The sequence below is a fragment of the Aotus nancymaae genome, unplaced genomic scaffold (genome assembly GCF_030222135.1).
Source record: "Aotus nancymaae isolate 86718 unplaced genomic scaffold, 86718_ANA_hifiasm-v0.15.2.pri h1tg000011l, whole genome shotgun sequence".
Classification (NCBI taxonomy): domain Eukaryota; kingdom Metazoa; phylum Chordata; class Mammalia; order Primates; family Aotidae; genus Aotus; species Aotus nancymaae.
In genome coordinates this window covers 10081071-10094722 of record NW_026988422.1, presented here as the reverse complement: position 1 = coordinate 10094722, position 13652 = coordinate 10081071, and the positions used below count along the sequence as shown (strand labels likewise).

The 13652-nt window shown below is 36.2% G+C and overlaps 1 protein-coding gene across 5 annotated transcripts in view; it reads right to left on the bottom strand.

Moving 5' to 3' along the window:
• The window catches only part of DZIP3 (DAZ interacting zinc finger protein 3), a 101356-nt gene that overhangs the window by 7272 nt on the left and 80432 nt on the right, over positions 1–13652 (bottom strand). For all 5 annotated transcript variants that reach the window (XM_021669051.2, XM_064374581.1, XM_064374580.1 and 2 more), the window contains 4 exons: positions 12547–12650; positions 10867–10954; positions 9166–9267; positions 1064–1189 (listed from right to left, as the gene is read on the bottom strand). In XM_021669051.2, coding sequence (XP_021524726.2) covers positions 1064–1189; positions 9166–9267; positions 10867–10954; positions 12547–12650 — 420 coding nt within the window. The remainder of the gene's footprint in view (positions 1–1063; positions 1190–9165; positions 9268–10866; positions 10955–12546; positions 12651–13652) is intronic.

Sequence of the window (13652 nt, the reverse complement as noted above, 5' to 3'; positions counted from 1 at the left end):
GGGGACCAGAAAAGAAACGAAACAATTAAGTGCACCTAAATATACTTATAAGAAATTCAAGATTAGAGAATTTTCATGAATTATATCTAACATCATTCTTTTGGAAAATTTTTCTTTAATAAAAGAAGCTTACCTTTGCCAAGATTACAACTGATAATTCTGGTAATTTTAAATGTATTTGTTCCTTCTTCAAGTTTGGACAAAGTTTATCTGGCTATTTGTAGCTGGGAGGATTTATAACTTTACAGTATATGTTCCAAGAGGATGCTATTCATATCATCTGTTTATACATATAGTTGATACACTGTCGTACTATGTGTGTGTATGTGTGTGGAAATAAAAGTTTCTTTAGCTTTGTGCTATAATTTACTTTGTTGTGACTTGGCTTCTTTGCTTTTCAATCTTCCCGACAACCATGCCAAAAAAATCTATTAAAAATATCAATTTACCCTGCATTGTTGCCTGTTCAGAAGCAATGCTATAATTTTAAGGACTCTCTAATATAAAAACATATTTATTTTTGTATCCCAAAATTAAGTTATTATCAGTTAAATAATATATGTAACGGGCCTGGCGTGGTGGCTCACGCCTGTAATCCCAGCACTTTGGGAGGCCGAGGCGGGTGGATCACGAGGTCAAGAGATCGAGACCATCCTGGTCAACATGGTGAAACCCCGTCTCTACTAAAAATACAAAAAATTAGCTGGGCATGGTGGCACGTGCCTGTAATCCCAGGTACTCAGGAGGCTGAGGCAGGAGAATTGCCTGTACCCAGGAGGCGGAGGTTGCGGTGAGCTGAGATTGCGCCATTGCACCCCAGCCTGGGTAACAAGAGCGAAACTCCATCTCAAAAAATACTACTACTACTACTACTACTAATAATAATATATGTAACACCCTGAGCACAGTGCTTCACAGGAAGTATTCATTCAGTTATCACCACCGCCGCCACCGCCACCATTATCATATCAGATAAAGGAACAAAGTGAATATACTCATTCAGGAAGCCCACTATGGTAATAAAAACACTAATTAACATCTATTCCACCAAGAAAGCTTTTACCAGGGGGGCTCTAGGTTGGCCAGTTGCAGAGATGACTCCTGGGCAAACTGCAGGCATTTGAGGAACAGTAAGTATGGGTCTAAAGAAAGATTCTTTCACAAGGGGTCTTCCTAAGAACTGCTGCATCTAAAACAGAAAACATAAACAATAACAACAAACAAAAAAAAAACCCACACATATTTATGTATTTATATATGCAACCACCTAAATTCATACAGCAATAACGGGGGAGGGGGGACACTCATTTGAACTCAAGATGCAAAGCACATTAGAAACAATGTATGTCAGAAAATTAAATATATGAATATCCAAAAAACAAAGGGCAATGAGATATACTGAAAACAGCATTAAGAAAGAGAGAAAAGAAATAGATTCTAGTCATATTTCTATCTAGCTGAATTACCTTGGAAATCAATTTTCTAATCTATAAAATGAGAGGGTCTGATAAGGTAATCTTTAAGGTTCCTTCGCAACTGTAATCACATAAGACTATGCAAAGGAGATTCTCAAGAAGTGTTATCCATGTTGGTGGACAGTAATGATAATGAGAAATTTCATAAAACAACCCAAAGTTATCCACAGACAATATTTCTTTCTTCATTTATTGGAGGTAATACTTGATGAAACTCTGACTTAATGTTTAGCTCCAAGGAGAGTTGGAAGAGGAAGTAAGTTGGGCCTGGGAGATAAACTCTGCTATAGTGACTTACAGATATGCTTGTGGGTATTACCGTACTTCCCAGGGGGTTGTGGAAATCTAGACTTTCTTAGCAGCTATCTGTGGACAAGATACCTTGTTGGCCGGAGTAGAGAAAGGGGTAGATTTATTGAATATGTACTATATTCCAGGCCAAGTACTGGCATAAAGCATAAAACAGGAGTTTAATAACAATTTGTTATTGAAGTTAAAAAATGAGCAACAGCAACACAGCTCTAAGTAATGATCCTAAAACTAGCATTTGAAAAATTAATGGAGAACTTTACAATGGATAGGCTAGATTGGCATTTGATTCTTAATGTCTGAAAAGAAAGAACATTATATGCCTGCTAGGTAAGAAAAGGAGATTTTTGAAACAACTGGGGAAATATAAATTCTAACTGGGTATTAAAAATTATAATTTTCTTAGGTAAGACAATGGTGTTATGATTACATCCAGTAGGAGTTCCTCATCTTTTAAGATATATCCTAAAGTATAAATAGATAAATTGTATGATATCTGAGGTTTGCTTTAAAATATTCCAGTGGAGAGAAAAAAGAGAATGACATAAAACAAGGCTGAAAATATGTTGGTAATGTTGAAGCTGGCTCCTGGGTTTGAAGAGGTTCATTATACTATTTTTTACATATGTATCAATTTTTTTTTTTTTTTGAGATGGAATCTCGTTCTGTCACCAGGCTGGAGTGCAGTGGCGCAATCTTAGCTCACTGCAACCTCCACCTCCTGGGTTCAAGTGATTCTCCTGCCTCAGGCCCCCGAGTAGCTGGGACTACAGGTGTGTGCCACCACGCCCAGCTAATTTTTGTATTTTTTAGTACATATGGGGTTTCACTATGTTGGCCAGGATGGTCTCAATCTCTTGACCTCGTGATCCACCCACCTCAGCCTCCAAAAGATGTATCAATTTTTTTACATGTGAAGTCTTAAAAAAATGAATTAATGGTGGGTACTGAGTCAACAGTCCTGCTCTGAGAGCCACTATTACCTAACACGTTTTTATTTTCAATTGACATATAATTGTACATATTTGTGGGGTAAAATGTGATGTTCTAATACATGTATACACTGCGTTAATAATCAAAGGGTAATTGGCATATCCATTATCTCATTCGTCATTTCTTTGTGGTGGTAATATTCAAAATACTCTCTTCTGGCCATTTTGAGATATACATTACTGTTAACTATAATCATCTTACTAATAAAACATCAGAACTTATCCTTCCTTTCTAATTGTACCCATTGACCAACCAACCTCTCACTATGCTCGCTTTCCATCTATCCTCCGTAGTCTCTGACAACCACTGTTTTATGCATTAATTCTATGAAACCAACTCTTTTAGATTCCACATGTGTGTGATCAGGCAGTATTTGTCTTTCTGTGTCTGGCTTAATTAACATAATGTCCTCCAGGGTCATCCATATTGTCACAAATGACAGGATATTATTCTTTTTTATGACTAAATAATATTTGTTTATATATACATTTTCTTTATCCATTCAACCTTTATGGACACTTAAATTGATGCCATATCCTAGCAATTGTAAATAATGCTGCAATGAACATGGGAGTGCAAATGTCTCTTCAGGATACTTGACTTCATTTCCTTTCCCACTATAGCCAGTAGAAGGATTGTTGGAACATACGGTAGTTCTGTTTTTATTTTTTTGAGGAACCTTGACACTGTTTTCCATAATAGCTGTGCTAATTTACATTACTACCAACAGTGTGTAAGGGTTATCTTTTCTCCACATCCTGGCCAACATTTGATATCTTTTGTCTTTTTGATAATAGCTATTCTAACTAAAGCAAGGTGATATCTTGTAATTTTGATTTGCATTTCCCTGAATTCTTCTCATCTATCAGTATGACGTATCTTTCCATTTCTTTGTGTCCTCAATTTCTTTCATCAATGTTTTTTTAATTGTACTTTAGGTTCTGGGGTACATGTGCAGACCATGCAGGATTGTTACAGAGGTACACATATGGCAATGTGGTTTGCTGCCTCCATGCCCCTATCACCTACATCTGGCATTTCTCCCCATGTTATCCCTCCCCGACCTCATCAACCCCCCTCACTGTTCCTCCCTTCCCCCCACAACAGACCCCAGAATGTGATGCTCCCCTCCCTGTGTCCATGTGTTCTCATTCTTCAATACCTGCCTATGAGCGAGAACATGTGGTGTTTTTCTGTTCTTGTGTCAGTTTGCTGAGAATGATGGTTTCCAGATTCATCCATGTCCCTACAAAGGACATGAACTCATCATTTTTATGGCTGCGTAATATTCCATGGTGTATATGTGCCACATTTTCCTTGTCCAGTCTATCGTCGATGGGCATTTGGGTTGGTTCCAGGTCTTTGCTATTGTAAACAGTGCTGCTATGAACGTACATGTGTATGTGTCTTTATAATAGAATGATTTATAATCCTTTGGGTATATACCCAGTAATGGGATTGCTGGGTCAAATGGAATTTCTATTTCTAGGTCCTTGAGGAAGCAAAACACTGTCTTCCACAATGATTGAACTAGTTTACACTTCCACCAACAGGATAAAAGTGTTCCTATTTCTCCTCATCCTCTCCAGCATCTGTTGTCTCCAGATTTTTTAATGATCACTATTCTAACTGGTGTGAGATGATATCTCAATTTAGTTTTGATTTGCATTTCTCTAGTAACCAGTGATGATGAGCATTTTTTCATATGTTTGTTGGCCTCATATATGTCTTCTTTTGAAGTGTCTGTTCATATCCTTTGCCCACTTTTTGATGGGCTTGCTTGCTTGCTTTTCTCTTGTAATCTGTTTTAGTCCTTTGTAGATTCTGGATATTAGTCCTTAAACGGGTAGATTGCAAAAATTTTTTCTCATTCTGTTGGTTGCCAGTACACTCTAATGATTGTTTCTTTTGCTGTACAGAAACTCTGGAATTTAATTAGGTCCCATTTGTCTATTTTGGCTTTGTTGCCAATGCTTTTGGTGTTTTAGTCATGAAATCCTTGCCTATGCCTATGTCCTGAATGGTTTTGCCTAGATTTTCTTCTAGGGTTTTTATGGTATTAGGTCTTATGTTTAAGTCTTTAATCCATCTGGAGTTAATTTTAGTGTTAAGGTGTCAGGAAGGGGTCCAGTTTTTGCTTTCTGCACATGGCTAGCCAGTTTTACCAATACCATTTATTAAACATGTAATCCTTTCCCCATTGCTTGTTTTTGTCAGGTCTGTCAAAGATCAGATGGTTGCAGATGTGTGGCATTGCCTCCAAGGCCTCTGTTCTGTTCCATTGGTCTATATCTCTGTTTTGGTGCCAGTACCATGCTGTTTTTGACAACGTTTTATAGTTTTCGGTGATCTTTCTCCTCTTTGGTTAAATTTATTTCTAGGTATCTTTGTTTTTTATAGCTATTGTAAATGGGATTTTCTTGATTTCTTTTTCAGATTGTTCACTATTAGTATACAGAAATGTTTTGATTCTTGCATGTTGATTTTGTATCCTAAATTTTCACCAAATTCGTTAGTTAGTTCTAGGAGTTTTTAAATGGAGTTTGGGATTTTCTATATATAAGATCATTTGTCTACAAAAAGGGACAGTCTGACTCCCTTCTTTCCAATTTGGATGTCTTTTATTCCTTTCTCTTGCCTAACTGCTCTGGCTAGGACTTCTAGTACTATTTTTAATAGAAATAGTGAAAGTGTCTTGTCTTATTTCAGATCTCAGAAGAAATACTTTTAAACCTCTTTCCATTTAGTATAATGGTAGCTGTGGGTTTGTCATATATGGCCTTTACTGTGTTGAGGTATGTACCTCCTATACCTAGTTTTTTGAGTTTTTATCATAAAGTATGTTGAATTTTATCAAATGCTTTTTCTGCATCTATTGAAATGGTCATGTGGTTTTTGTCCCTCTTTCTATTGATATGATATATCCTATTTACTGATTTGTGTATTTTAAATAACCGTTTCATGATCTTTTTAACAGTACACTTCTTTGAGGACTGTGATCCCAGCACTTTGGGAGGCTGAGGCGGGCAGATCTTGAGGTCAGGAAATCAAGACCATCCTGGCTAACACAGTGAAATCCCATCTCTACTAAAAATATAAAAAATTAGCTGCCATGGTGGCATGCGCCTGTAGTCCCAGCTACTCAGGAGGCTGAGGCAGAAGAATAGCTTGAACCCAGGAGGCAGAGGTTGTAGTGAGCAGAGACTGAGCCACTACACTCCAGCCTGGGCGACAGAGTGAGACTCCGTCTCTAAACAAACAAACAATGAAACACATGGGAATTACTGGGTAAAACTGGGAACAATCCACACTTTCAAAGAATTCTTTAGTTAGACTACTATGTAAGTCTGGTAATCACTCCTTATAACACTAGAATCCCAGAGACAGATGAAGTGGAGTGATCAGATCATCCAGTACCATTTCCTAATTCATTGATGGGAAAGCAAAAGTCTAGAACAGCTGATTTTCCCAAGATCAACATAGCTCTTCACAAAGTTAGGATCTTAACCCAGACATCATTAGTGTACTTCCATTGTATATACCATCTCGATTTATAGCAAATAGCACTGTAACGTTTCTAGCTGCTGTTCTCCTAAACTCTCTCCTCTGATGCTCAGTGGTCAACAATGCTTGTACATTAACACAACTGTTAGCTTAATCAAGCACAGCAGTGACCCTAATTAGGAAGCACAAAAGATACATGTGAACCCTTCAAAATGTTAGCAAAGGATGCCTATGAATTACCACACAGCGTAACTGCTAGTGGGTTTTTGTACTTAACTAAATCTGGGTAAGACACATCACATGTCAGACCTAAGAGAGTCTCCAAAGAGATAAAAAAGATCTAGAGGGTATGGACGTCAAGGTTTGAGTATGTTTGTCAGCTATAGAGTATACTTGTTTCAGACAGCCAAGGCTTATATTGGTCTGGTTCCAGGAAACACCAAACAACAACTCTGTATCTAACTTCACAGTCTCTGGAGCCATTTTATGGTTAGAGGCATGGAAGAGTTCCATGGAAGAACCATGGAACTACAATCTAAGGGCAATATTTTGAATATGGGCAAAGAAAACAGTGTTTTTAGATATCCTACAAAAAATATGTGTTACTGCAGGGAGTCTTTGGAATTTCTTTGGAACACATTCCTTATCAGAGTAGTTGGGTATGATGATGATCTAAGCCTAGAATAATAATGTTCATAATCCAGTGTTCCTAAAGAAAGTGAATTGACCAAAAATATAAAAGGCAATACTATCATTCCAAACTAAAGCCCATGGTGTATGTCACATAATTCTTTTAGCTATGGATCCTGCTTTTGAAACAGTGTAACTCCATACAAATGATATAATTTTTTTTTTTTAGGGAAACAATGTATTTATTCCATGCATTCTGTTCTGGCAAGGTAGATCTACTGTTGAGATCCACAGCCTAGAGAATCTGACACAGGTAGATACAGAGAATAGTTATAATTTTTCGCTGTTTACATGCAAGCTGACATATGTACTACGCTACAGAATTCCCATCGAAGTCACCAATTAACAAAATGAATTAATTACTCACTATATGTTCACTCAAACAAAGACAAAGTAATCAGGAGAGAAGTCAGAGTTATCCAGTAAAAAGTAATCGGAGGTGTGTTTACATTAATAAGGATATCTTTCAATAAGAAAAAGTAGATTAGCAAAGCTAAATCCTGCATTTCTTTTTTTATTTTTACTTTTTTATTGTATTTGTGCCCTGAGGTATATGTGCACATCCTGCATCCTGCAGGATTGTTGCATAGGTAAATACATGCCATGGTGGTTTGCTGTCTCCATCCACCACCCCCTGTTGCCTACATCAGGCATTTCTCCAGGTATTCTCCCTCCCCCTCTTCTCCACCCTCTCCACACTGTCCCCTACTCCTCTCCCCTCCACCCCCTCACCTAGCCCTGTGTGTGTTGTTCCCTTCCCTGTGCCCAAGTGTTCTCATTGTTCATCATCCGCCTATGAGTGAAAACATGCAGTGTTTGGTTTCCTGTTCTTGTGTCAGCTTGCTGAGAATGATGGTTTCTAGGTTCATCCATGTCTCTACAAAGGACAGGAACTCATTGTTTTTTTATGGCTGCATAGTATTCCATGCTGTATAATTTTTAAGTTCTTTGTTATACTCAACCATGAAGAGAAATACCATTTTCAGATTTCTATTATAAGCAGCAGTGGTGATATCAAAGTCATCTGTCCCCAAATATCTTACACTTTTCCTCTCTTCCTACCCCCAGATCCCTAAGGATAATAAAAATTATCACCTAATGACACCCTTGTAAAATGTCTTTTGGAAAGCTGTGTGAATTTACTGGGTTAGGGTACTATGTTTCCCAGAAATACAGCACAGGGATTAGTTTATCTGATCAAGATCCCCTGGCCCCTAACAACAGGGAGAGAAGGGGCAAAAGTGGAAGCTGTCCTTGCTGTTGAAGGTAGAATAGAATAGAAAATTTCACAAAAAGAAAGTCTAAAGTAGAAATACAGAGGTGAGGTCCAGCCATCCAGTGTATTACACTGAGATTTCAGTCATCTAGTGCAGTGGTCCCCAACCTTTTTGGCACCAGGGACTGGTTTCCTGGAAGACAATTTTTTCATGAACCTGGGAGCAGAGATGGTTTCAGGAAAATTAAAGCCCATTACATTTATTGTGCACTTTATTTCTATTATTATTACATTGTAACATATAATAAAACAATTATACAACTCACTATAACATAGAATTAGTGGTAGCCCCAAGCTCGTTTTTCTGAAACTAGATGGTCCCATCTGAAGGTGATGGGAGACATGAGATCATCAGGCATTAGATTCTCACAAGGGGTGCAAAATCTAGATCCTTCACATGCACAGTTCACAATATGGTTTGCACTCCTGTGAGAATCTAGTGCCACAGCTGATCTGACAAGAGGTGAAGCTCAAGTGGTAATATGAGCAATGGGGAGCAGCTGTACATAGATAAAGTTTCATTTGCTCACCCACCGCTCACCTCCTGCTGTGCACTCCTCCATGGCCCAGGGGTTGAGGATCTCTGATCTAGTTGGTAATATGAGGGCACTGGGAATTCTGAGTATTCATCATTTAGCTCCCACAAGGTAGGTGAAATAGAATGAATGAGAAAATATTACTCTATGTATATAAAATGCTTCACTAAAATCCAGTGATATAACCTATTGTATAGGCCTCAGCCATCTAATTATATCATCTGGTGACTAGATGGTATGGTCATAATTACAACTGATACTCACAATATGTGACTATTCCATTTTGAACACATATTAAACATACTGTATATTCAGTATTTCACAGCCCTTACCATTTTGTCAAAATGAAAAGGACAATTACTCAAAATGTTCTATTTCTTACCAGTATCTCAGGACTGGGTGGTGGAGGAGGAAGCTGAACTGGAGGCAAGGTACTCAAGGCAAATCCTTGCTTTACTTTGTTTATTTGTTCATTGTACTGTGTCTGGTAGGAGAAGAGTAAAAATACTTTAGAGTGCAACCAACTTTAAAGAAACAGAATATGGGAATACTTGATATAGTTTTGAATAATACAACATAGAAGATGGGTTCCCAACTTGTCAGAAATAATATAAAAACAGGTTCTGACTGAAAAGAAAAATTCTATAGACCATTCCCACATGTAAACAGTTGTATTTTTAGGAGTGGTTATTGGTTAATAAGAAACAGAGACACAGATAATTCAGAGATCCCTGTGATAATTCCTTAGTGTTTCCATAATTTTCAGCTCTAAAATAGGAAATGCTGATATAAAGTATAAAAAGAGATTAAAGATTCAAGAAGCTATAAATATTATACGGGCAAAAAAACAGGAAAAAAAAGTATTTGTAACCAAGAGTTAAACTACTTGCAAATGTTCATTTTAAAAGCTGAAGGAAACATTATAGAGATTACTTATTAAATTCTACATTGTGTTTATCTCAACATCTGTAACTCTAGCTTGCTCCAGGTCCATATATATTTTATTCTCTTGGATTTTGCCAAAAAATGAGACTCCAACCTGGAAGTTTAACAACACGCTTTCAACATTTTTTGGTATTGTCCCCACTTTTGCTTACCATATTATTTTATAAAGAGCTGGAAAAGAAAGTCTTATAAAACAAAACATTTAGAAACTTCTGCACAGAGGACATGTGCTCTGAAGGGCAGGTCTTGTGAGGCCAAAATTTTGAATAATCCAACAGAAATGCTAAGCATCACTAAAAATTTTGTAAGAAAGAGTTTAGAAACAGTGAAAACCCCCAAAGGAGCAGGACAAATATACAGTACTTGGCATTTCACAATTTAATGACAATGCTTTTTTTTTCTGATAGTGTTGTGAAATCACAAAACAATCAACATTATATATCAACCTTTATATGTGTGTGTGTGTGTGTGTGTGTGTGTTCTAAAACAAAATTAATTAATAAACATTTAGTGGATTATCTTTCGCAGTATCATCCCACCAGTACTTAGGAATTCACTCTTTTGCATCATAGAATAATTACATAAAAAGTTAGAATGAAAACTAATACAGACCTACTTGATTTTCCTTTTAATTCTGTAAACACATTATTACTCAGAATACATGAAAACATTTAGTTTTTATTCCAATTTCTGTTTTAGAGACAGTCTTACTCTGTTTTCCAAGCTGTAGTACAGTGAGATGATCATAGCTCACCATAACCTGAGCACCTGGCTCAAGTGATCCTCTTACCTCAGCTCCCAAAATTATGGGATTATATGCATGAGCCACTGTTCCCACCGAAAACATTTAGGTTTGATTGGGGCATTGTTAGGTTTGAAATTCAAGGAAAGCTAGGTGTGAGGGCACAATTTTTTAGTTTATTATTTTCTTGACTAAGGATATAAAAGACTACATGTGTGAGTCAAGGATGTTACCTACAACCAACCACATGGAAGTAATATCAAACTGAAAGCATAAACTTTTATAACTAAAATGGAAAAATATATTCTTCCTTAAATTTTTCTACTAATATGTCTTCTAGCTTTACACCACCTATAACATTAAGCCAATTTACTCTAAATATATTTCAGGACTTACCCTGAGGAATGCAATCTTGTTTCTAACATCTGCCACTATGGCATTCCAACTGTCTACTGCAGCTTTTAATTGAAGTGATTCTAGGTTGCTGTTGTAGAAAACGAGACATAAAAGAAAGCTCTTTCTTTTTATAATGCTTAAGTTTTCCAAACATTTCTATCATGCTTTCTAGCATATACGTCAACAAAAAACAAAATTACCCCCATCACAACAACAATTACCTCAAATGCACATTAAGACGTATGGACAGGTTTGTTACTAAAAATAAATACAAAAACCAGTAATAAAAAAATTAATTTTACAAGAGCAAATATAATTTATGCTTCCAGAACAGGTTTTCTTCTACCTTGATGATGTTTTTTTAGTACATATTATAAAACCTTTGTAAGGAATCTTTCCAATGAAGCAGGAAAACCTTAGTCATCTAATATAGCAGTGTTTTCAAAAATGTTAACTCACGTTGGAAGCAAGTTTTGGACTATCTTCATATTAACTGTGAAATCCAAAAGTAATGGTTGGCCTACATGGCTCCTTTCAAATTAGAAAAAGATACTGTCTATGGAAGGATAAATTAGAAATACCTTCTCTATCAGGATGAATGAGGTTGCTGCCTTTATACAGTACGTAAATTGTACAAACAATAGTTTTATCAACTCATGCCTATCAAATGACTTAACAAAAGTAGAAACAACTTTGAAGTTGTTAGGGTCTATGATCTCTAGAAAACAAATTTCATATGGCCTTTTAAAAGGTTCTATCCATTATAACATCCCACGCCAGTATCACCTAGCCCAACAATTTTATAAAAGCTGAACAAGTTATCACTAAGATTATCTCATATAAAGAAGCTTCATAATATCCTAATGTATAGAGCACTCTTTCTCCTTCTAGCAAGCAAAGATAGACTGACCATTTACAACAGTACTTCCCTGACTTGAACGCACATCAGTATATCCTGCTAATCTTGCTCATCAGACTCTGATTCTTTAGAATTAAAGAACAATGCCGATTATTAAAATGATAATCATTTAAAAATAATGATGCCTGGGTCCCAGAGATTCTAATTTAATTAATTCTTTAAGTTTGAAGGTATATCCCATAAGATTATAAATTTAAGAATTTCACGCACCCTGTTCAATATTTGAAAATTACTATAAAAGCATAGCAGAAAACGACCTTTAACATATGATTTAGGTGTTAATATTGATGTTTCCCTCAACATATTCCCTAAGTATTTAAAATCAGGCATTACAAAGGAAAACCATTAGAAAAAAAGTCTTCCAATTAGAATCCACCTTGTTTCATAAGTATCTGGTGTTCATGTATGTCTCTGACTGAGAGACTTTTGATCTACTTCACTACGGAGGAAGGGAAAAATCTTTCAGCAGCTATTATTGTACATAGTACTCAGTAGACTTCTCAGTGCTTCAGCAGAAGCAGCCAAGTACAAGCATCAAAGTAACTAAATGACTTTTGAGGTTTAAAAATGAAAACAACAAGAGCTTCTGGTAAAAGGAATTTCACAGGAAAAAAAATGAAAAAAAACCACAAAACCCGTAAGAGCTTCTTTAAGAACTCTGATGTCACATATGTAAAACACATCACAGATTACATTCAACTGTGGAGACAATTGGTAACATCTCTAAGATTAAGATGCATTAAGGAAGAGGGAAAGGTTACCTTGCTGCCATATGAGTCACCCTGGCAAGTTGATTGAGACATTCCTTTTCAGTCTGCTCTAGATGAAGCAAACCAAAATCCCTACGACACTGTAAGAAATACACCTACAGGTTTTTGAGAGAAAAAGAAAGAAGTTGAAGGTGTGCTTGTAAAAGAACATTCTCTTCTCAATCATCTGAAGTAAATTTAAAGCTATTTCTCAATTTCTTCCAATAGCATCTGGGTTCCTTGACCATTCAAGATACATTACAAAAACTTTTAAATCAATGCCATCTCTGCAATTCTAATTTCCTTATTTAATGGTTAATAGGTTGGTAAACATTCTAGAGTATGCCTTTTCAAATTTGTACTCATACTGGAATCATCTCAGAAACTTTCAAAAATAGTGCCTTGGTCCCAGATATTCTAATTTGATTGATACTAGGCATAGCTTGGGCATTGGCATTTTTAAAAACTCTCTGGTAATTCTAACTTGCATTAAAGTTTGAGAACACTCCTGCTATCTATTTTTTCTCATTGATGAAGAGGTAAGAAAATAACCAGACCATACAGAAAGATATGGGTTTGGAGATTACATGGTCCAGTGTCTCTCCCGTAGCAGGAAACCTTTCTGTATCACTACTTGCACAGTCATTTAGCCTCTGTTTTTCACTACTAATCATTTGGTATTCACTAAAATACACTGTTGGACAGCATTAAGTATTAGAAAGTTCTTCCTTTTTAAAATTAATAATACAAGCACAAAGAAATTTACTGATTAAAAATAATTTTAAAAAACACTGTATACACTTGAGCTTTTAAAGTAATCTGAACTTTTTCTTTTGTTAAAGCTAGTATCCCAACAATATTCTTCATGGAATTTTTGGTTCAGATACTAATTCTTGGTTGCTGACTTTCAGGATCCCAAGTTCTCTGCCGGAGAATAGAGTTTACCCATGACAGAGGTGGAAGGTTTGTAATGTTTTTAATGTCAGCGAGCTCTCTAAAAATGTGAGTCTTATTGTATATCAAGTTTGGTTATGTACAAATGAAAATTACATACACACATACAATCATATTTATTTGGAGAGACCCTAGCTGTGGTGTTCTAAGCTAACTTAGAAAAA